The following is a 24338-nucleotide window of genomic DNA, read 5'->3' as shown; positions in this document are numbered from 1 at the left end:
CCATTTCCTCAAAGTTGGGTAGTTTAACTATGTGCCTTGGATACTTCTTGGACTTCAGTCTAGCTGGTGTCCTCTCTGCTTCCTGAATGGTTGCCTGATTCTTATTCGTTAAGCAGGGTTTCTTCCAGGAATTCCCTCACTATTTTTGCAGTTGACTTCTTAGTTGTATCCTGTTCTGGTAATCCAGTTATTTGAATGTTGCTCCTCTTTATGACATTGGTCTTAGGTTTTCTTCAGCTTCTTTGATTAACATGCTTGACTGTCTTTCCAATTTGTTGAAGTCTGCCTGGAGATCCCCAAGGTCAGTTGTACAGTTCTCTGCTTCTTCCAGTCTATTAGTGATGTCTGTTAACTGATGATTTGCTTTTGTTACCTGTCCCTTATAATTTGTATTTTCCTTTGGTGCTTGTCCCTTAACTCTTTTATTTCCCTTTGGTGTGTGGCCTTTATCTCCTCTATCGTTTCATCTTTTTTCTGTATTGCTTCCCTCATACCCTGAATGACTCCAAGCAGCATTGTGAAGATTTATTTCTGTGGTAGATCAACATCTGCTTCTTCTATGCACATCATTAGGTCAGGACTTTGTCTGACTATGCCTTTTGTTTCTCCTGTTTTTAAATTGTGGTTGTTGGGGCTGGTTGATGGCTGTGTGTAGTTTTAGAGAAGTGTGGCACCATTTTCCAGAGAGTTGAAGAGCACTGGACTCTCTCTTTGGGAGACTCATAGGAATGCTCCTTCAGACTGCCTGCAGTTAACTGCACTGGTGGGCCAGGCTACCACTTCAACCTACTATCTATCTATCTACCAACCAACTATCCTACTACTCTTTCCATAGTCAACCAGTATTCTGTTATTTGAAGGGCAAATTGAATGGCCCTCTCAGGGGATGCTAGTTGTGGGCCCTCAAAGATAGCCATGGACTGGAAGATCTCACAGAAAGTCAGGATGGTGTAGCTGCTATGCCTGAACATGTTTTAGAAAGATAAGTCTGGCAGCATTAAGAAAAATAGTTGTAAGAATATAGAGTTTAAATGGGAAAACATGTAGAAGGAAACTGTAAAAGACCCTGGACTATAGTAGTAGGAAAAGGTGCAAAAGGAAAGATCAACAGACTAGTCCTTGACTTGTGAATAAGTGGGAAAACAATGTGGAAGAAATAATGGAAGACATCCTAGAAATCTCTTGTCTTTGTGAGTGGCTAAATCAGTGGTGTGGGAAGAATAGATTTGGAAAATAATTAAATTCTGTTCTGGAAATGTGGATGCTTAAGTACCATTGGAAATCTAAATAGGAAATTCTTATCAATGTTAAGAAATTCATAATAATATTAAGAAATTAAATCTGGGCTAATAATTTAGCTTTTGGAATTCTTAAGATAATTCAAACCTTGTGAATGGGTTAATTCAGAAGATTAAAACCTCAAAAAAATTTAAAGAACTAGAACTGAATTCTAAAAGAGGGGAACCTCCTTGACCCCCAAGAATAACAGAGAAATCGGTGGAAGAATCCAAGAAAGGGGGTCCAAAGTAGTGGTAAGGATCAAGAGATGCATAGAAGTCAAAGTAAAAGTGAATTTCAACCATATAAAATGTAATATGCTCTTTAATCCATCCATCAATTAAATTAAAAAATGTTTTAATTGCATTTTTAAAATTGTATTTAATTTAATTGTATTTTTAATTTCTAGAAATTTAGTATTTTCTCAATTTTACTCATTTTCCAGAGCTTTCTTTTCACTTCATGAAAGGTAGTAAACATGTACTTTGTATTCTATCTATTACTATATAGGGCCACTATGAGTCAACATCAACTTGATGGCAGTGAGATTGAGGGTTTTTTAATCTATTAATATGAAGTGCTTAGTATGTTATACATCAGTTTTAGACGATTGTTTCTGCTGAGTCTCTCTCAGGACTTTGGGTGTTCAATGATTTTCACATATGAGCTGCTTATCTTCTCAGACACTATATGAACACAATATTTTCAAAGACTGAAATGAAGAAGGTTTTTTCCAGAAACTAGTATTTGCTTGCTAGATGCTTGGTGTGGTAGTTATATAATCATTTGTCAAGTTGAGAGGATAAAGAGTGAGGGACTGGAGTCTAACCTGTCAATCAGGTCATAGCCAATGAGGCCTCTGTGTGGGTATGGCCTTCTCCTGAGGATTCTGGGAACTCCTGTATTCCTCCTTGGAGGCCTGGGATACACTCTCTCTCTGTCCCTCCCTGGGAGACATTGCAGCTGACAAGACACATGGAACTATGGTAGTGCCCTGGAGCTGAAGTGGCCATGTGGAGACACCTGCCAGCACTGAGATGCTACCATCACTACTGGATCCACAAGACTTCCCACTCACTGGCCTGTGATCTCCTGCATTCAGCACCATTGCATGTGTTTCATGAGTCTGAAGAGGAACTTATACATTGTTATTGGACATATGGGCTAATATTAGACTTATGGACTTGATCTGGACTGGCTAGGATGTTTTTCTCAATATTCAATTGCTCTTGTATATAAAACTCTTCCTTATACACATGAGTGTCTATGGATTTGTTCCTCTAATCTACCCAGACTAATACACTTGGGATTATTTTATACTGAATACTTAGTTTGGGGATATTTGTAGCCATTCTAAATAGTGTGTAGTTGGGCTGTAAACTTCCATATAGATTAGTTTATGATGACTAATCTCTTGGGTGGTGTCTGTATGCACAGGTTTCCATTCAGTAGATAGAATGAATGGGTTAATGTCAATTCTTTCTCTTCTATTGTACTAGTGGAAATCTAGATTTTGAGATTCTGTGAAATTTTCTATTTTAGGCTAGGTCTTGAATTTCTTTTCTGTCTCAAAAACCCATGTACTCAGGAATATAATTGATATTCGGGTGTATCAGATGTGAACCAAACCCTCTAACTAAAAAAGCCAGTTTGGTGCTCAGCTTACCTCTTTTACTCAATCCCTGACCATATACATTTTATTTTCTTGTTAGCCTATATGTATTTTAAAAGAATTAAAAACATTTTACCTGGCATTTAAAATTGTTTTCATCAGATCAGTTGGCCCTAGCAACTAAACTGTGATCTTGCCTGTGTTTATTTCCCAATATAGGTTGTACTGTTTCATGATATACTTTATATATGTGCACAAAAGAACAATAAATAAATTGTTTGGTAATTGCTTGTGGAGTTTCTTTAAATAATGTGTTGCCAGAGCATTTTAAAGAGTTTGTTTTACAGGTTAATAATTTAACTAATTATGAGAGTCCAGAAGCAAACAACAAACTAAATTACTTGGACCCATTATAGGTGAAGAATAATCAAATATATGTAGATTCTCACTTATCCTGATCACCTCTATTGTTATAATCCTAGTTGATGCTACCACTGTCTCTGCCTGGGTTATTAAAATAGCCTCCAAACTAGTCCTTGCTTTTTATCTTTGCTTATTTACAGGCTATTCCAACCTAGGAGCCAGAGTCTGTAATTCTATCAAGATATACGTTAGATCATGTCACTCTCCCGCTGTAAACTATCTAGTGGCTTTCCAGCGTACTCTAAAGACAGAGTCACTACTCTGACCAAATGCTCTCCCAAACTCACTTCTCAAACATGCAGGACATGTTTGCATCGAGGTTTTTGCACTTGCAGCCAACTCACCTCAAATATCCTTATGTGGTTTATTGCATTTCCTTCAGGTCTTAGCCAAATGTTACAGTAACAGATACTTAAAATCGAAACCAACCTTTAAATCTCTCCAGCATCCCATATTCTACTTGCCTACTTTCTGTTCATAGCATTAATCTTCTAGTATATTATCTAAATTAATGAATGTGTTAGGCCCGGTTGACTAGAGAAACAAATGACACTCATATATGTATAAGAAAGAGTTTTATATCAAGAAGTCATTATATATCAAGAAAACATCCCAGCCCAGTCAAACTCAAGTCCATATGTCAGACATTAGTTCATTAGTCTGATACGTCCACAAATCCCTCTTCAGACTTAGGAAGCCACATGCAATGATGCAGAATGCACGAGCATCACCAGCCAGTGGGTGAAAAGTCTTGTAGATCCCATGGTGATGGATGCATCTCCAGAGGTCTGGCGGGTCTCCAGCAAGTGTCCCAGTGGCTCGCCAGCAGGAAGGTGAAGCAGAGAGAGAGTGGTCTGGCCTCCAGAGAGTCATTTATCTTGGTGGCACCTCCAAATGAGGCCATCGAGCTGCGACCTGATTGACAGGCTAAACTCCACACAGATCTTTACATGTGTCATGTTGGCATATAAAAACCTATCACAAATGAGTTCATTTTAAAAATGTTTTAGAACAATACTTGGGAAATGTTATTACCAGTTTATTCAATAACAATATATTATAAAGTATTTATTTACCCTCTGACTCCATAAGGGCAGGGAGTTCTGCTCTTTAGATTAGTGTTATGAGCATATCCCCAGCATCCAGAACAGTGGACAGTATATATTGGCTGCTTTAAAAATGCAGTGATGAATAGAAATAGCTATAAAAGATCATAGAAAATGGTTCTACTCATTAATGATCATTTTATATAGTTTGTGAAATTCAAGGCCTCCCATAAGACCAAGTCTTGAAAGACCAGTGGATGGTGTGGATCTCATGGCAGAACTCTTTGAAATACACATAATCAAATACCTTGAGAGAATGATTCATTGGGCCTGAGGGATCAGAATCATGGGCAAGGGAAAACAAAGATCAAGTGACAAAACATAGTCCACAAAAGCAATGTTCTACATTCCACTTGGATTAGTAGTGACTAAGAGTCGGAAAAGCTTGTGAGTGGCCATCCAACTTGCAACTATTGGTTTTCTTGTCCAGAGGGAAGAAGAGTGATTTCCTAAGTAGGGAAATACTTAGTCCAACAGAATAGTGGACCACCCAAACATCAGTCTCCACGAACCTGAGAGGTGCCTGGCTACCACTGCTCGCCGCTTTGAAAGGGTGTCTGGTTATATTGACAAGGTCCTGGAAAGAGTGGGAGAAAAATATGAAACAAAACTCCAAATTGTTTAAAAGACCAGTCAGATAGAGACTGGTGGAAGCCTTGGAAACCGTGACTTTTATTTACTCTGCGGTTCCAGAATTATTCAGCCTTGCCTTAAATTTTAGCCAAACAATAGATCTAAAAGGAGAACAATAACACTAAGATAATATTCACTGGCATAATCAGCCTTTTGAGTGCAAAAGGACAGCTTAGGCTCAAGGGTAAAATTCAGAAGGGTAGGAAGCAAGGCGGATGTGTTAGTCTGGGTACTTTAGAGAAACAAATCCACAGCAACTCTTCTATATAAAAGAGAGTTTTATATAAAGGGTAAGTGCACATCAAGAAAACATCCCAACCCAGTGCTGCCCAAGCCCACAAGTCCAACATTAACCCATTAACCCATATGTCCAACACCAATCCACAAAGGCCTCCATCTCAGAAAACACATGCAATGATGCCGAATGCAGGAGGAAAGTCGAATCAGTGAATGTGTAAGCATCTCAGCACTGGCAGGGGTCTCCACATGGCTGCTCCAGCACCCAGAGCTGCATCGGGGTAGGTCCATGTGACTTCTCCTCAGGAATGACTTGCAGGAACTGGGCCTTGTCAGTTGAAGCAGAGAACTGGCTAACGCAGCTGCACCCTGGTCTGACCATCACAAAGCAAGAGACCTGAGAACTAGAAAGGCGAGGCTCTCCAAACCATTTATCCCTCCACCCTTCAATTAACCCCATATGTGTTTATCAACCACATTGGCACAGTAAACTAACTACTTCAGGGGATTAGGAATTGGAAACACAGGGAGGTGGGTGATAAGGGATGGGAATTGGTGGGGACTGCAAACATTGACGTGTCTCTGAATGGCTAAGTGGAACACTGGCTTTTACTGCACAAACCATCACCCAATTCACAATAAAAAGCATTTGAAACAACAATAAGATGGGTGGAAAATAGGGCTATGTCAAAAAGCTATGATTATCTAAAGCACCATATTTTGAGTACCCAGAACAGCTGTCTTGGCTCCCAGTTTGCTGGTGTAGCTCTTCAGTCACCTAACACACAGCCATGTGTTCAAATACGGAGAACATGTCCTTCGCCATTGTCCGCTATTAGAAAATCACAAAGATCTCCAGGCATTAGCAAGGTACAGTATGGGGTATTTGGAAACGAAATCGCTAGCAATGAAGAGGTATCTGCTGCTGGCTGCTACTGAGGAGACACCTCACTCACAGCAACTCCAGGCACACAAGAAAAGCCTCTGAAGTCCTATGCGGTTCCCATAGACGCTCCCGGATCAGACGGAGTGGGTCCACGTGGTTTGCATAGGCTGACTTTCAGAAGTGGATCGCCAGGTTCGCCTTCTTGGTCTGTCTTTCTCTGGAAAACAAGTATCTTCTGTAATGTGCTAGCAAGTACATTACAGGACAGAGGAGAACTACTTCCTCAGGATAGTATTTCTGAGAACCAAACTGTGGATCTTTTCTCCCATGGAGCTGCTGTCAAGTTCACACTGCCCACCTCTCCATTTGTGTCCAAGAGCTTAACCATTGTGCTGCCCAGTTACCACTAATGATCGTTTAAAATAACCTCTCTCTAATCTGCCCTTCAGGTTTTTAAAAGCTGTTTGCAGCTCTGCTTATTACCCTGAAATGTCCAAGAGGTGAGTGTCCATGATTTAAAATTACCTCACCTTATTTATAACTGGATTCCCAGATGGTACAAATGGCTAATGACTCTGAAGAAAAACTGTCTGTCGACTGCTGAAAGACCAGCCACTGATTTCCCTCTGGAGGGCAGTTCTCATCTGAGAAACGTGACGTCACCATAAATCAGAGTTGACTCAATGGCAGTGGACTTATTTATAATTTTTAAAATTCAAAAAAGTTTAAAGCACTTTAAAAAAAGCATTTTATTGGGGGCTCTTATACCAATGCATACATCAATTGTATTAAGCACATTTGTACATATGTTGCTATCATATTTTCTAAACATTTTCTTTCTATTTGAGCCCTTAGTATCAGCTCCTTTTCTCCCCTCCCCCTTGTGTACCCTGGATAAATGATAAATTATTATTGTTTTCATATCTTATACTGTCAGCTGTCTTCCTTTCACCCATGTTTATGTTATCCCTCTAGGATTGAGGGTGGTAGGGTGGTGCTTATACATCAATTCTTGTGATTGTTTAGCCTTTTCTCCCCCTTCTTCCCATACCTTCCTCCTACCCTCATGGCATCGCTGCTCCTTCAAAGCACTTCTTTATTGATTGCCGTCAGTTTGCTGTCTGTCGTTCAGGCTGGATAGCCTGCCTGGATTGTGGATAGAAATGGCCCTTCCTCTTTATCTCCTCCTCATGCCATCTCCCAATGGAGCCCAAATGGTGCTATTGGGTTAGCAACAGACTGCTAACCTCAAGGTAGGTGGTTCAAACCCACCAGCTGCCCCTCAGGAGAAAGATGAGGTTATCTGTTCCCATAGAGATGTTCAGCCTCAGAAACACTAAATAGGGTAGCTATTTGTAAGAATCCATATGCTGGCCATGGGCTTATTTTGTATTTTGACCTCTCTCCAAGGGACCTGTGTCCTGCTGTGGGGTATGCATTGGGCTGCTAACGAAAGGTTGGTGGTTCAAACTTTCCAGATACTCTTCAGGAGAACGTTGAGGCTGTTTGCTCTTGCACCGATTTCCAGTCTCTCTTGGAAAGCCTACAGAGGGCACTAGGAGCCGGAATCAATCCGACAGCACTGGGGTGGTTTACCTGCCTCCCATCCACCTGCTGTCCATAGTGGTCAAAATCAGAAAGATTTGGCAAAATTCATTGCCCAGCACCCCACATTCATGTGGGGACCTGGCACCTACCTCTCTGTTAATGTTGGCAATTTTGTATAGAATAACTTTACCATAACTCTACCAACCCTCTCTCTTTGTTAATAGGGATACTCTTAGAGCATAACTTTGATGCAACAGGGATGGATGGGAAAGAAATTAAGTCTTTAAAATGAACAGAGAACCTATCCTGCTGTATGTGAAATGAGGGGCTTCGCTAGAATCTAATTTCTAATGTCCCTTCAAGTGCTAAACTTCCATGAAATTCACTGAAGAAATATGCATGTTCTCAGCATAGTGTAGTTAAATGATATGAAAAAAGTCTTGATAGCTGAAATTTTTCAAGGTATCACTCTAAGTCTTCTTACAGTATGTGCATATAACCCTTTACATCAGTGCATAGGGTTCAATCAGCTACTAGTTCATTATCAAGGAACTATAGTATCCATTTTGGTCAGATAAAATTGTACCATAATGTACTCTTCTATCCCAATCCCCAAATAAGGGCAAAGATACCCAGGTGCAACAACAAAAAATATTAATTTTTTTAAGATCTATAAGTTTGTAATTATTAAATTATAGGGAAGAAAAAGTATCTCCATTTCTACATACACTCTCAAGTTGTAATAAAGACTAAATTTCATAAAGATGACAGAAACTAAGATAAAAGATTTTAAAAGCTGGGGTTAGAGAATGTGTAGCAATGGAGATTCATTTCCTAATTTTTTCCCCAAGTGACACAACTCCCTGGCACATCTATGCAGTTTTTCATATATTACACAATTATCCCAAACTCCTCTATGCTTAAAGCAGGTAGCATATGAAATAGACGTTTACTCAGTCACTCAAATAGTGAGAATCTCCTTTGTGCCCGGCATTATGAACAGATAGGAAGCGAGTGCTAAGTGATACAAGCATGGTCCTTGCCCTTAAAAAATGTGGTCTAGTTGGGGTAACAGCCCATTGCAAAAGCTACTACAAGGCAGGGTGCTCTGTGCTGTGCGAACAGAAAACTGGAGTGCCTGTGCTAGTGAGGTGTGGGCTAAAGAGAATTGAAGGTTTCCGAAGGCACTGACATATAATTTAGAATCTGATCAGGAGTTAAGTGGAAAGGTGTTAGTGCAGAAAACAATGGAATGTTCTAGGCAAGAAAATAATCGTCTGCATGAAGGCCTAGAAGTGAAGCCAGATCCAGAAAAGGAAACAAGGTCAACATGGCCGTAGTTTTGAAGTTGGAGACAGAGAACTGACTGACCAGTTATGCAGAGACACTTGTTAAGTTTGGAAGAGCCTTTGTAATAAAGTAAGGCGTTTGGGCAAGGTCCAATTAAAATTTGTTTCAATCACCTCTTAAATAATGCTCTTAAATCAAAAGAGCACTTCTGAATTATGGGAATCCAAAAACAGTGCCAAATGAAGAAGGGTGTGCTTCAGTGTTTCATCTAACAGGGTGTTTAAACAAGCATTTTTGCCTTCAAAACACTGTGGGAGACCATCAACCTCATCAAATAGAAGTCCTAGTGACAACGGCCTTTTATTCCAGATGAGCACAATTCTGGAATTGCTCTCTTCCTGAGCTTCTGATAGGAATAGTAATCCATGTGAGAACAAAGTACAAAGGCAGAACTGGACTTTGCTATATTCCATAGAAGAGTGCAAATTCAAAAGATCCAACTATGTATTAGCATCACAAGAGAACTTCAATATTGGAAGCCATGTGAAAGACCATCTGGTCCAACCTCTTCATTTTATCAAAACAGTATGCAGAAGTATTTCTTTGCAAGCGAAATCATAAAAATGGCAATTCTCCGAAGAGTAAAATTCTTTTTGAAACAACTCAGCATATCTCCATGGGATGATTTATAACGTTCCCCAATAAAATGACAGTGATGTATCTACCGTGGACCAGGGACAGGTATAAACTAGAAATAGATGAATGGATTTTGAGCCCCCATCTAATCATAGCCTTAGTCTAAGAACAATGAGTTCTTAGGACTAGGCCTTAATTTACATGTGGATGCTGCAGCAATGTGTGGTGTAGAAATCTGATGGTGCCCTGCTATCATACTGTCGGGGGTCCTGCAAGCCTGTCTTAAACCAAGCAGCCATTTTTTGCCAGCTAAGTGAGATGTTTACTGAGTCAACACAGTAGAAGCACATTAGCCTATATGATCCAAGAATTGCAAATAATTAAATCCAAGAGTAGAGGAGGGGACCATTTAGAGGGCTTACGTTCTGAGGATCTGGTTTGGCTATGGATGACAGTGTAAACCCAAAATCGATTTGTAAGGTCCCTATGCGGATTAATCCTCCTGAGAATCCCCTCTGACCATTGAACAGGGATGGGAATAGCCTTGTTTTCAGACAGAGTGCATTGGAGAGTAGATTGATGCAGATAGAGTTAGCCTAAAATTTGACACATTATAATTTTTTCTTTTTTGCCCCATTTTGAATTTGTTCGTTTGTATTATTTTCTGCTTTTTGTTGAGTTTTTTTGTTTTATTTTGTGTGTGTGTGTATATATATCCTTTATAGGAAACATGAGATAGGGAAACCTATGGAGACAGTCACTGGATTAATAATTTCTTAGGGTTGTGGTAGGTTGGGGGAAATGGAGACCCAAATAATGAATATGAATAAAGAAAATATTCAAAAATTGATTGTGGTGAATGTATAACTCTGAATGTTTAAACCAGTTATATGTGAATTATATGTCAATAAAACAAAAATTTAAAAAGAATTTAGCAGATCACGCTAAGTGAATTGTCACAGGTAGTACATGGGAAAAACAAAATGTGCTGCTTGAGTTGAAATACTAATTTCAAACTTCCAAAATGGCACTCCATAATTCCAGCCTCTCGGTAGTCATTCAGACCAGGTGTAATGAACGCCCCCCCACTGTAACAGAGGGTGGTTTCTGTACTGAGTCCTCTTTTTTCCCCCCTTGGATTGCTTCCTTGGCAGGGGAACCAGCTCCATGCTACAAACTGCAAGGAACTGAAGCCTCTTGGCAACAGTCAGTGAGAAACTGGGGTCTGCCAGCAAGCGTGTGAGTGAGTGTAGGAGCCGATTCTCCAGGTCCAGCTCAGTCTTGAGAGGCCTGTAGCCCCAGGTGGAGCTTGGAAAGAAGCTCCTGGGAAACTTGGCCAGAACCACTCGGCTGAGACATTTCAGCATTCCTGACCCTCAAAACCATTGTGAGAAAAATGTTGTTTAAAGCTTCTAAATTTGGGGGTAATTTGTTACATAATAAAATATAATAACATTAATATATTATAAACAACTTTAAACGAGTTTTATAATATCAAAATAATAATTCTTTTCGAAATAACACCTGTCGTTGTTCGGTGTTTTCAAGTCAGTTCTGACTGACAGTGACCTTCTGCACAACAGAATGAAACATGGTGGTGTCTTGCACCATCCCCCCAGTTGTGCTTGTGCTTGAGTCTACTTCTGCACCTTTTGTCAGCCTATCCCCTTGAGGAATTTCTTCTCTTTTGCCGCAGCTCTACGTTTCCATGCATGATGTCCTTCTCCGGGGACTGAGCAACATGTCCATACAACGTGAGACGGAGTCTGACCATGTTTGCCTATAAGGATGTGCTTTGGCCATAACACTCTTCCAAGAGAGACTTGCTGTCCTTTTGGCAGTCTGTGGCAGTTTCAATATGCTTGATCAGCCCCACAGTTACAAACAATGCCGAGGTACATTAAGACAGGGATTCATTTTTGGATGTTGAGAATACACACAGCAAACATATAAAGCAATGCAAGCCTGGTGCGTCTACCTTTCAGTGACACGGATTACATCTTCAAGGGGTGCGGTCGTGCTCAGCCTCCTTTTCTGAGTCATTTCTCCTCCATTAATATGATCTCACTGCTCCCCAAGGTTCCAATCTAATTTTCTGAATTGCTGATGTCAGCTTGATACTATAGAGACAGATCTCAAAGAAAACATAACACTCAAGGCAGACATTCTTTACTATTAAGCTAGTAAACTAGTTTATTCTTAAAAAGACTTCAAGCAGTATTTCTAGTTGAAGGTTAAAAGATTATTTTAGGGCAATAATTTTCAGGGTTCACCTAGACTGCATGGCTCCAAAAAGTCTGGAGGCCACAGAATTTGAAATCCAATTCTGCATTTCCCCCTTTTATCAAGATTCTTCTATTGAATCTTGGATCAAAATGTCCAGTAATGATAGCTGGACACCATCCAGCTTCTGATCTCATGGCAAAGAGGCATTTGTTCACAGAGGCAATTAACCGCACGTTTCCTCTCCTCTTCCTATTCTTCACGCTCCTTCCGCTGTTGCTATAGGCAAGCAGAAACGAATTGCTGTGCCTTGAACAGCTACTTGCAAGCTTTTAAGACTCAGATGCTACGCAACAAGCTAGTTGGTGGAACAGAAGCACTAAGCATGTTAGTAGGCCAGCAGACTGGGATGTCCTCGGAAACCATCACCCTGAACCTCCAAACTGAAATCCCCGCGAGGTTATTTGGCTTTATATAAGCAGCCTCACCGGTTACTTATTGTTTTGTCATTGTTGTAACGATGGCCATCGCGTGACTTTTTGCCAATTTGTAGGCACATAACTTATCCATCAGCAAAGCAACCCTGTCTCTAATCAATGCAATGTTCCCATCATAGGTACACTCTTGATTCCAAACTACTACTACTGGTGCTCTTCTCTGAGAAGCAGTAACTAAGTGGTTTACAGAATGGGTAAGGAAGATATTTAAGACCTTGGCAACTTGTTGTAAGTGCCATCAAGCTGGCTCCAACTCACGGCACGTCTGTGTGTAACATGAGACACCACCTGCTCCTGCACCATTTTCACCATCATGTCTGTATGTCTGTGTGAGCTCATGTTGCAGTCACTGTCAGTGATGCCCCTGAGGGCTTTCCTCACCTTCCCTGACCCAAGACTTTAATCACATGCTGTGCTTCTCCAGCAATCAGTCCCTTGTGGAGAGGTGCCCACAGTAACTGAGACAAAGTCTCGGGCAGTAAGTCGTCTTTGATTCATTGGGGTTTCACGGCTACTTTTTGGAAGCAGGTTGCTGGGCCTGTCTTTCTAGTCCATTAGTCTGGAAGCACCACTGAAGCTTGTCTGCTGTGGTTGAGCCGGATGGTATTTGAAGCGTCACTGGCATAGCAACCAGCATCATAGCAACATGGCGGCAATCACACACAGGTGGTGCGCTTGGCAGGACCAGTTAAAATTCACATTTCATGGCACAGGCTAATTGCCCGTAGTTTCTTGTTCCCACCTCAAAACAAGTCTCCTCCCACCCCCCTCAAAGTTGGTACAAAAATACAACAAAACAAAATTTAAAATAGCTAAATTTAAATTGAAAATAAAATTCATTTTTTTTAGCCTTAGAATGATAAATAAGGGGAAACAGAGGACCATTTGATGGTGGTTTATCAGCAGTAACTTTTTAAATCATAAAACCTCTCAAGTGCTGTCTTTCTCTCTCTCTCTCTCTCTCATTCGGGTGTTCTCTTGCCGGTCTGGGGTGAGATTCCTCTGCCGTGGGTGTGCATGCTCGGGACTTCCTGCTCTTGGTTCTGCGCGCATGGTGTAGCCTTCCTGTTCTGAAATTCCTTTAACGTGGTTTTCCCCACCCTCTCGAGGTGGCCGTCTTCAGTCTTGAACTCTCGGGCCTGCACGCATTTCAGAGATAACGTGTGCTTTCTGAGGCTGTAATACCTGAAACTTCCCTGTCCCTCATTAAAGCTATGTGGATTACAAAAAAACAAACAAAAAAACCCGCTCAAGTTTGTTTCTTAAAGGGAGACTCTCCAGGTAAGGAGGAACGGCATTGAAGTAGCCACGACTCTTCTTTGACGGTTCATATGGTTCATCTTCCCTTTTTCATTCTTATTCAGGATACCATAAAAAGCAAAAACAAACACCTGATTGTAACATTTTCTACTTGCCTGACCCAGGGATATAACCCACAACTAGATCTACTCATAGAAGGTTCCAGGCTTCCCATACCACTTATCTGGGAGCTGAATAAAGAACTTGAGGCAATGACAATGCGGTGATAATTAGCAGTGATAATTATTAGAAGCTGAGGGTCCAAAGAAAGGACTGGCAGAGTCTCACTGTGAGCTTCAGTGAGACCCAGCTCTCTCACAATGACCCAGGGGTTCAGTTAAGAAAGACAGAAGCAATAAGATCGAGGCAGGACAGGTGGGAGGTAGGGGACTCCTGCAACACTACACACTCCAGGGTCCAGAACTTTACAGGAGGCAAGTTCAGACACAGCTCTTGTCATGTCTCCTGCAGTCCATGACAAGTTCGCACACAAAGGGATTGTTGATAATTTCTCTGAAGGCAAACAGAGCAAGAATATCTTTAGCCAATTAGACGATGGGATGGGGGGGGGTGTATAACTGAACACCTGCAGAATGCTGTGTTTCAGCTGTTTCCCAGGGAACGCGTGAGAAAGCATTTACTTTATCTCAGTTGAAGGTCAGACTTTCAGAGTCTTGGTTCCCTGGAAAGAGCTGACAGCTTTTTCCCACGGCCTTGCTTAAATTGTGGAATATGGTGAGTCTTATTTGAGAAAGGAAAATGAATTACAGACCATCCCATAAATGTACTCTGCTACTTGGAATCCCGGGAATTCCAAACGACAGAGCACAGTCTGCTCCCATATCCAGTCCAGTTTGTTATGGGGGAAAAAGGATGAGGGTGCGGTGCATTTCTAGGTCTTTGTAGTTGACATCTAAGGCTATCATTACTAGCTATGAAGGAGCCTGCCAGCATAAGGCAGGGTTTAAGGTGCTGGAAGGTATTTTGGCTCCAAGTAACTCCCTGTACCAAGGTGTGAACCAAAGGTTATAAAACTTAAGTCCCAGACACATTTAGCAACTCTGAAGTTATGCTTGGCTACAGTACAGAGCAGTGGAGCAGCGGTGCGAACCTGAGGGAGTACACTAGATCTTCACATTGCAGCCTACGAGCAGGCAAAATTCCTCCTTTTGCTAGATTCCTTTTAGGCGAGTGGGCATGGGAAATATTTTTTTAAAACCAACTAACAAATTAAAAAACAAAACAAAACCTTAAAACATGCACCTCACAAACCTGTAGGCCCTGACATTTCCTTTTGAGGACATTTATTATGTTCCTGGTGTAGGAGGCTGGGGCAGCTGGGCAAGCATTCTGCATGTTGTGGCAGGAGTTCTGCGGCCAGAAGACTTACCTTGAATCTCAACCAAAGAACAGTAATACCAACCCGAGACGGTGTTAAGATTAAATGGAGTTGCAAATGTGAAATCCACTGCACTTGGTAAGTGCTCGAAAAAGTGAACTTATCTTCCCTCCTGGTTACCTTGACTTTGAGGCCCCAAATGGCCTCCTAACTGACATTATGAAAAAACAAAATCACTGCCATCCAGTAGATTCCAGCTCTCAGTGGCCCTACAGGGCAGTGTAGAATTGTCCCAGTGGGTTTCTGAGACTGTAACTTTATGTGCGTACAAAGCCTCATCTTTTGCCCATGGAAAGGCTAGTGGTTTTGAACTGCTGACCTTATGGTTAGCAGTCCAACATGTAACCCACGTTACCAGGGCACCTATGTTGCTGTGAGGTGCCATCGAGTCACCTCCGACCCATGGTGATCCTATGCACAACAGGACACTGCAAGGTCCTGCGTCGTCCCACTGTTCCTATGCCTGAGCCCATTGTTGCAGCCCCTTTGTCAATCAATCTTGTTGAGGGACTTCCTTGGTTTTTGCTGCCCTGTCCCTTTACCAAACATGTCCTTCTCCTGGGACTGGTCTCTCCTGAAAATATACTCAAAGTACATAAAAGTCATGACATCCTTGCCTCTATGAGGCACTCTGGCCTTACTGCTTCTAATAGATTGATTTGTCCTTTTAGCAGTTCATGGTACTTTCAATATTCTTCTCCAACACCACAATTCAAATACATCCATTCCTCTAGAGTCTTCCTGATTCAATGCCCAACATGCATATGATACAATAGAGAATACATGACGCACCTTAATGCTCAAAGTAACATCCTTGCTTTTTCAGTACTCTAGAGGTCTTGTGCAGCAGATTTGCCTAATGCAACACGTCTTTTGATCTCTTGACTGCTGCTTGTTGATCCCAGACAAAACCCTTGACAACGTCAACCTTTCCCCCATCTATCCATGATGTTACTTTCTCCATCTGTCTGATGTTACGTATTGGTTCAGGTGTGAGGATTTTCATCTTCCTTACATTGGGTTGTAATCCATACTGAAGGCTGCCATCCTTGACCTTCATCAGCAATTGATTCCATTCTTCCTCACTTTCAGCAGGCAAGGTTGTGTCATCTGAAACCTGCAGGCTGTTAATAAGTCTTCTTCCAATCCTGATGCTGCAATCGTCGACATGTAACCCAGCTTCTCTGATCATTTCCCACTACTTAAGGGCTCTTACAGCTGACATTGCAGGAGGAAATGTTTCTTGGGACCACCTCCCATGTCCTTCCCACTCAGTCCTATTCTCTACCCTCTTCCCCAGGGAACATGGCCTTGCATTAGACAAAGTAGGAGCTCAGTGTAACCGTTCCTGTCACACAATAACTGCAGCATTCATAAAACAAGAACTGTACCCACTTAACACTCAAGGCTTGTCCCACCACATCATCTATATATTATCATATGTACTTGACCTCAATGATTCCTCTGGGTAATATTGTGGAGTTTTCTTATCTCTACCAGGAAGCTTTAAAGAATTCTTAGAAAATTTCCATTATCTTTTCATTCTATTTTTTCTCCCCATGAACTTTTTGAAGCCCCCTCGTTATTAGCAAAGAAGACAGCTAGGCTCACCTCACCTAAGTTAAATGATTTACCCTGACCTGGACTTTGAATGTAGATCCTTAATTTCTACGCAGAATTCTGTCAGCTACACAAAAGCTGCCTCTCAGCAATTATTGCGAAGGGCATATATTTCCAAGGGTTTCTTTTAAATACTGTGGGAGACCCAGTGGTGCAGTGGTTGAGTTGAGCTTGGCTTGAACCGAGCCACAGGCTCTGCAGGAGGAAGACCCGGCAGTCTGTGCTAGTGAGGATCACAGTCTAGGAAACCCAATGAGGTAGTTGTACTCCATCATCTGGGGTAGCTATGGCTTAGGATGCATTCGAGGACACCTACCATCAAATTATAAGTGAGAGAAAGATGCGTTTTATAAATATATGCCACACTGACCGATTTCTACTGCTGTGTTCATTCATGTTTCCTCTTGCAAAAATGGAAGCCCTGGTGGTGCATCGATGAAGCGCTGGGTTGCTAACCACAGAAAGGGCTGGCAGTTCAAACCCCACAGACGTTTCCTATGAGAACTATGTGTAGACGACACATCTGGAAACCCTATGAGCAGTTCTACGGGGTCCCATAGGGTTACCATTAGTTGGAATAAACTCCCCAGCCAAAGCTGTTGTTATTTTGTGGTGGGTTTTGATGTGTAAAGCAAAAGGCCAGAAGGGAGCAGGATCTTCTCAGAATATCGTTTCTGCCAAAGAACTGTTCCACTCACTCCTAACATATGGTGATCTCACATGTCAGGTTAGAACTTCATAGGGTTTTCAAGTCTTGTCAGTGGAAGGAGGAGTCCCTGGATAGCTCAAATGATTCAGTGCTCAGCAACGAGCCAAAGGGTGACGTTGGTTGGAAACCACAGAGGCACCTGAGTATATAGATCTGTCGATCTGCTTCCCAAAGGCCAGTCTTGAAAACCCAGGGGAGCAATTCTACTAGGACACGAGAGAGACTGTGAGCCGGACTGGGCTTGATGACAATTACGGGGAACCATCGCAGGCACTAGATCGCCAGGCCTTTCTTTCTGTGGTACTGCTGGTGCATTTTAGCCTCCCAGCCCCTCAAGGATCGTTAGTGACAAGTACCACTTCCAATTTGCCTTCCACTCTAACGAGGCTCATAATAATCAAAAGAAAGCTTTCTATTTTTCTTAATACTGCAGAGCTGCCTCCCTTGACTGTGAAAATGAAAAGTTTAATTACTCCTGGAAGATTTCACTGACTAATTTCAAACAGAATTATTCCCTCAGGTAATCAGAATAAGAACCAATGAAGGTCACTTTGTCTAAACCCAGTCTCTGCTTAGGAAGGCCACCTCACTAAGAAACAGCTCAAGTTCCCAGACATTAAGTCCATAAATGATCCTATTAATACGAGAATTTTTTAAGTCCCCCTCACCCCCCACCCCCACTGCATACAACCAGCTAAGAATACATATATATGTGTGACTACATTGTTGCCGACATTTCCCTCTCTGGTCCGCTAAGATACGCCTTTGGATTTTGTGGGAATAATGAAAGTGTGTCATCTGTTGCGCTCCCTAATATATTAGGTAGATGAGGCATTATGTTCCAGCAAAGACTGGCAGTCTCAGAAACTTAAAGGGTAGTTCTCTGTCCTATTGGATTACTGAGTCGGAATCAATCAAAGGCAGCGAGTTTGTTCTTGGTTAGGTGCAATTAAAAAAAAAAACCTATCTTGATATTTCAAATTCCTCTTTCACCCTCACCTTTTAAATACTCATATTTAACGAACTTGGAGATATGAGTCTGGTGGCATTTTCAGTATCAGGGGGAGAAATAATCAGCATCCTAAAATGTTTACCTTAAATTAGGCAGTTCCGGCATATGGTGTACTAATAATTGAAGATCATTTCCTGCTATAATAAAGGGATCGGCATCCTTTTTGGCAGAATAAAGGGTGGGGCATTCGCTAAACATTTGCTTAACATCATTCCCTGTATCGTTTAAATTTCAAAGGTAGAAAACACCTTTGAAAGCTAGAAATCAAGGAATCTTCATAAAGGAGCAAACTTCAGATCTGAAGGAGGCAATTATGGTGGGCGCATTGTTTTGAAAAATCCAAACTCCAGATCTGCCCACTAGAAACTTACCAGCCCATAAATAATTCCGTTTATTAGACTGGCTTTTCTCCAAAATCACAACACAGAAAGCGAAATGCCGGCTCTCCAGGTCAGCTACTCCAGTCCAGTGATATTTGCACACCTCTCACCTGGGCCTTTCAGTTACACATCCACCTCCTTACGGAGGCTCAGGGAAAGAAAAGCAAGCGCAATCAATAAAAAAATCCTCCCAGCTATAAATCAGCCACGTGGAGCTGCCGCTTTGCTGCAGCTGCAGCGGTTGCCCTGACTTCCTGGTTTGCTTCCTGCTAGCCTCACCGTGGGGGGCTCAGGGCAGTGGGTCTAAGGCAGGGACCTGCATCCGGAGCAGCACCCAGCCGGCAGCAGGGGGCGGCGGGCTGGGGCGTCCTGGAAGGCACCTGCGATCGAGGGCAGAGTTACTGTCTAGAAGGACAATAAAAGTTTGGGGAGCCAGCCGCTTGAAGGAGCTGAGCGGTGGGGCAAAGGCTAAGGACCGGACGGGAGGAAAGTGCAAGTTAGTTAGGAGGCGCCGCGGTCGTGGGAACTGCAGGGGGGCGGGGGGTCCGTGTGGACCGCGGGGAGACGGAGAGGGGCACTGCGGATCTGGAAGGGGAGCAGACCCGAGACGAGGCGGCTGGCAAGGAACCGGCGCCCGGGCCGCCGCGCTCTGCGGAGGCCGCGCAGGGGAGGGGGCGCGCGGCGGCGCGCGGGCCGGGCTCGCGGGCCGCCCGCAGGGGGCGGGGGGAAGAGCGCGGAGGAAGGTAGAGCCGAGGGGAGTTCCGGATCTGGAGCTGTAAAGGGCAGGCGGCGGGGAGGGCGGCTGCCGAGCCGGAGGGGTGGGGGAGAGGAGGAGGAGGAGGAGGAGTGGGGGGAGGAGGGAGGAGAAAGCTGTGGCGGCGGCTGCGCCCGGCTGCGTGTCTCTCGCCGCCGGAGGAAGATGAGGCTGAAGATTGGGTTCATCTTACGCAGTTTGCTGGTGGTGGCAAGCTTCCTGGGGCTGCTGGTGCTGTGGTCCTCGCTCTCGCCGCGGCCCGACGAGCCGAGCCCGCGGGGCAGAATGAGGGTGAGTGACCCGCCCGGCCCCCTCCGGAGGCGGCGACCGGCAACTTGTTTTGTGGGCGCGCGCGCGCGCGCGCGGGGGGCGCGGGGTCGGCAGCCGCTCGGGCGCCGCAGCTCCGCAGGTGGTGCTGGCGCAGCGCGGGCCGATCGGGGCGCCGCGCCCCGAGCTCCCCGTCCCTGCGGGGCCACCGCCGGCCCGCCCCCTCCCCTCCCCGCCCCGGGCCCCGCCGCCCGCCGGCGCGCTGCGGCGCCGGTCGCGCTCCGGCTGCCGGGCGACGCGGGAGCAGGGCCGGCTCCCGGGCCCCGCGGGCGCTGGGCGCCTGGCTCCTGCGCGTCGGGGCCGCCGCGCCCGCGGCCGGGGGACGCGCCGTGGGTGCAGGCTGCGGCCTGTGGCGGGTGCAGGCCCGAAGGCGGCGAGCTGCCGCCGGACCAGGCCCCTCGGTCCAGCCTGGGCGCCCGCGCCCGCTCGCTCGGGGGTGCTCGCCGCCCGGGGCTCCCCGGGCCCCGCCCGCCAGGGAGTGGGAGGGCGGCGGCGCTCCGCCTCTTACCGGGAGCGCCGCCCCCCCGCCCCCCAACTCCCGAGGCCGGGAGCCCGGCCGGGCGGTGCAGCTGCGGCCTCGCCCCGGCCGGCCCTTCCCTCCCGTTCCTCGGGGGTGGGGGGTGGGGGGAGCGGCAGTTGGCCCCGAGCGCGGGGAGGCGGGTGGGGGGAGAGCTTCCATCCCGTTAGTTTCCCGTCGCCTTCCTCCCTGGCCCCGGGAGCCCCTTCACCCGCCCGCCCGCTGCGAGCCCCAGGAGCCCCGGGGTCGTGGAGCCAGTTCCTCTTCCCCGACTGCAGCAGGGCCGCTTGGGCCGGAAAACTAACTTGCGCCCGGGCCCCGCCGCCCGCCTGCTCGCCGGCTCAGCCCCGCAGCGCTCCCGGCGGCTCCGCTGGGACCCATTCGTCTGCTGCCCAAGGCGCGACTGGTGGCTTTGACACGCGTGCTCTGCAGGCTTAGTGCGGCGCCCCTGAGCCTTAGTTACCGCGCGCCGGGGGCCGCCTGGACCGAGTTTGGCTACCCTGGCCCATTGGCCAGGCGACCGAGACGCCCGCGTCCTGTTTCTCCTCCCATCCATCCCTTGGGTGCCCCTGGCCACAGCTGTCCCCGGGCAAAGAGAGGGTGAGATAAGTTCGGGGCCACAGACAGGCGGTGGGGGAGACGTCTCGTAGCAAACTGCCTTCTGCAAATTGTATCTGCATGGCATGCTGATAATCGCCTTTTAGAAACTTTCCTTCCGGAAAGTAACCAGAAGTTGTATGAGAACGCTTGTGGCGGTCTTAACGGAATCTTAGGTGGAGACCCCTTTATCAGTTTTGCCTTACAACATAAGCTTAGACTGTCTGGGTTTTCATGTTTTAAATCTTCACAGCACTGAAGTTCCTTATCTTTGAACATGAAGTCGTGTAGGTTGATGATTAAGAAGTACCAAGTTTTTCCCTTTCAAAGTTGGTGGTTTTCAGCTTCTGAGTGCGGGTGGTGGTCTATTTTATGATTTTGTTTCTATAAAGATATATCAACAGAAGAGAACTTTATATTGCACTTGTGTGAGACTATTTCTTCTACGAGAGCAATTGATGGATGACACTAGCCAAGCTCAGAATGTCCTTTGAGTTTGATGGAGAAGCTTTTTGCATCAGCACCAGTTCCCAACTCTTCTGAAACACCCTTCCCTTATTCTTGATATCCAAGTAGGTTCTGAGCTGCGGTGCCCACTTAATAACTGCATAAGGTATTACTCGGTGTTCCATCCATCTTAAATAAAGTTTGTCATTTGATCTCGTGTAAGTTTTCTGTTATTAGCAAAGACAGAAACTAACTTTTTAAGACCTTCAAGCTTAGTGAACTTTAAAAAGAATGCCTCTGAATGCCTTTGATTAACTTGCCAGGCAAATAGTAATCCAAGCCGTTGACAGTATAGTGTTAAAGGAAAGCACAATCATATAGCATAAATAAAGGAATACTGCCTCCCTTTAATAAGAACCCACCGAAGACTGCCTACAAGCACAGGAAGAACATCTTCTTGGGGGAAAGTTCGGACCAAGTCAGTCTGATTCTGACCGTGGGACATCCCCTTCCTCTTGGGGTTGTTCTCTCCTCTGACTGCCATGGGAACCTTGCTTCTCGCTGCCCTCCCAGCTGCTCTGAGACCCTGCTTCTCCTTTCACACGGATCCACACCTTCCAAGATCTCTTGCCTTGGCTTCCTAGGAGGGCCATAGCAAAATACCACGAATTAGATGGCCTCAAAGAACAGAAATTGATTGCATCACAATTCTGCAACTCTTTAGCAAGCTCGTGTACTCCTGGTTCTCTCCTGTGCTGTTTACTGTCTTATCCCACCTAGATTCCATGCACTTAAAGTTTATGACAACATGGTCCATCTTCCTAGGACTGATTTTTTTCAAGCTTTATACCTAACCAGCCCTGGAAGGTACCTTGGCCATGTGCTTTACTCAAAATCAAGACAGGAGAAAGACCTGCCTCTGGAGCCTTTGTCCTTTCTCTGAGGTGAATGATTTGGGAAAATGTTCTTATTATTCCAATCATTTTTTAGGCATGTCATTTTTTCCCCATGATTAATTGTACAAATACTTTTTGAGTGTCTGTCATGTACCAGTTAGGGTGCTAATCGCTTTGGAAACACTCCTTGCCACCAGCCTCCTGGTTCTTGCAATCTAGTGAGAAACACTCATTAATCAAGATTCCACAACAATTACAACAGCACTCTTGCTATGAAAGAAAAGGAAATGGAGGAGCTGGGAAAGTCCTACCTCAGGAAATGATTTTGAGTAAAAGTCTGAAGACTTGAGGAGTGTTTATCCTAGAGGAAAGAATTCTGAGTGGGAATAGGATGTGCACAGGTCCTCTGGCAGGGGGTGTGGGGGTGGGGGTAGTAGCACTGTGAAGTTAGAAGCTAGAAAAAGACCATGGTAATTGGAGTATGGAGAATGAGGGAACCGGTAGTAATAAGGCAGCAGTTCTTTCTCCGGAAGCTGTTGAAGGGGTTTAAGTAGAGGAGAGAAAGGCGCTTTGAAAAGATCACTCTGCTACAGAAAGAACAAATTGTTGTAGAGCAGATAATAGGAGTCCTTTCAAGTTATTACCATAGTTCAGGTGAGAAAAGATGTTGCATGGATGTTTTCTGAGCAGTGGCAATAGAGATGGAGAGAAAATTAAAACCAAGTAAGTGATCTACACATAACCCTTTCCCAGAGGGACAGCCAACAGAAAAGTGGGTGAAGGGAGACATGGGTCAGTGTAAGACAAGAAAAAATAATTATAAATTATCAAGGATTCATGAGGGAGGGTCAACTGAGAAGCTGATACCAAGGGCTCAAATAGAAAATGTTTTGAAAATGATGATGGCAACATATATACAAATGTGCTTGACAAGGATGTATGGATTATAATAAGAGTTGTACTGAGCCCCCAATAAAATGATATTTTTTTCTGTTTCAGCTTATTTTTCTGCACAAATGATTAATTGAACAAACTAATATTAGTAAGTTGTTTTTTAAAATCATTTTATTGAGAGCTCTTACAATGCGTACAACAATCCATACATCAATTGTATCAGGCTTCTTTGTACATATGTTGCTGTCATTCTTTTCTAGACAGTTACTTTCTATTGAGCCCTTGGTATGCGCTCCTGTTTTTACCCCCTCCCCCCCCACATCCTCGTGACCCCTTGATAGATTATAAATTATTTTTTCAATGTCTCACACAGACCTCTGTCTCCCTTCCTCCATGGTTTCCATTGTTCTTTCCCCTGCAGGGGTATGTGTGGTCGTATGTGGATCAGTTTCCCCTTCTTCCCCTCCTCACCTTTCCCCTTCTTCACCTTTCCCATCTGGTATCTCTCTATTCCTGCCCCTGGGTTGCGTGTGTCCGGAGCGCTTATCTCTTGTCTACGGCTGTGTACATGCTTCGGTTTAGTCCGAAGTAAGAGGCATCACTGGGTCCTGGTGGTGGGGGTGAGGAAGCCTCAAGTGAACCAGAGGAATATTGTGTGTTTCATCGGTGCTTTACTGCCCCTTGGTTGACGTATCCCTTCCCTGTGACCCCTCTGTGGGGGATGTTCCATTGTCTGCAGATGGGTTTTGGGTCTCCGATCCCCCTCATTCTTAACCATATGATTTTGTTTGTTTGATTGTTAAGGGTCTTCTGATGCCTGTTACCTGGTCCCGATGACACCTCATGCTTGCACAGACTGGTGTGCTTCTTCCATGTGGAGTTTTTGCTTTTCTGCTGGATGGCCGCTTGTTTTACTTCAAGCCTTTAAGACCCCAGATGCTATCTATAACTTTTAATAGCCCGGCACCATCTGCCTTCTTCACCACATTTGCTTATGCACGTCTTAGTTTGCCAATTTGTGAGAACAATGTGTTCTTGTATTGAGGGAGGGTGTGAGCAGAGGCCCAGAGGCCATCTACTACCTCAGTGTATTGCTATGTGAATATATATACATAGGC

The 24338-nt window shown here is 44.5% G+C and overlaps 1 protein-coding gene and 1 long non-coding RNA gene across 3 annotated transcripts in view; one reads left to right on the top strand and one right to left on the bottom strand.

Moving 5' to 3' along the window:
* Positions 1–5312: 5312 nt before the first annotated feature.
* On the bottom strand, positions 5313–20010 carry LOC142455208 (uncharacterized). Its single transcript, XR_012785751.1, has 2 exons — positions 18780–20010; positions 5313–6392 (listed from the first exon to the last, which is right to left on the bottom strand). It is a non-coding gene; the product is annotated as an uncharacterized LOC142455208 (long non-coding RNA).
* The window catches only part of GALNT7 (polypeptide N-acetylgalactosaminyltransferase 7), a 185058-nt gene continuing 180360 nt past the window's right edge, over positions 19641–24338 (top strand). Inside the window, exon 1 of one of the 2 annotated variants that reach the window (XM_075556874.1) lies at positions 19641–19833. In XM_075556874.1, the coding sequence (XP_075412989.1) occupies positions 19708–19833 (126 nt within the window). In that variant the 5' untranslated portion in view covers positions 19641–19707. The remainder of the gene's footprint in view (positions 19834–24338) is intronic. The other variant, XM_075556873.1, reaches the window with a different exon arrangement.

This window comes from Tenrec ecaudatus, chromosome 8, assembly GCF_050624435.1.
Source record: "Tenrec ecaudatus isolate mTenEca1 chromosome 8, mTenEca1.hap1, whole genome shotgun sequence".
Lineage (NCBI taxonomy): Eukaryota > Metazoa > Chordata > Mammalia > Afrosoricida > Tenrecidae > Tenrec > Tenrec ecaudatus.
This window is presented reverse-complemented; position numbering and strand designations above follow the sequence as displayed.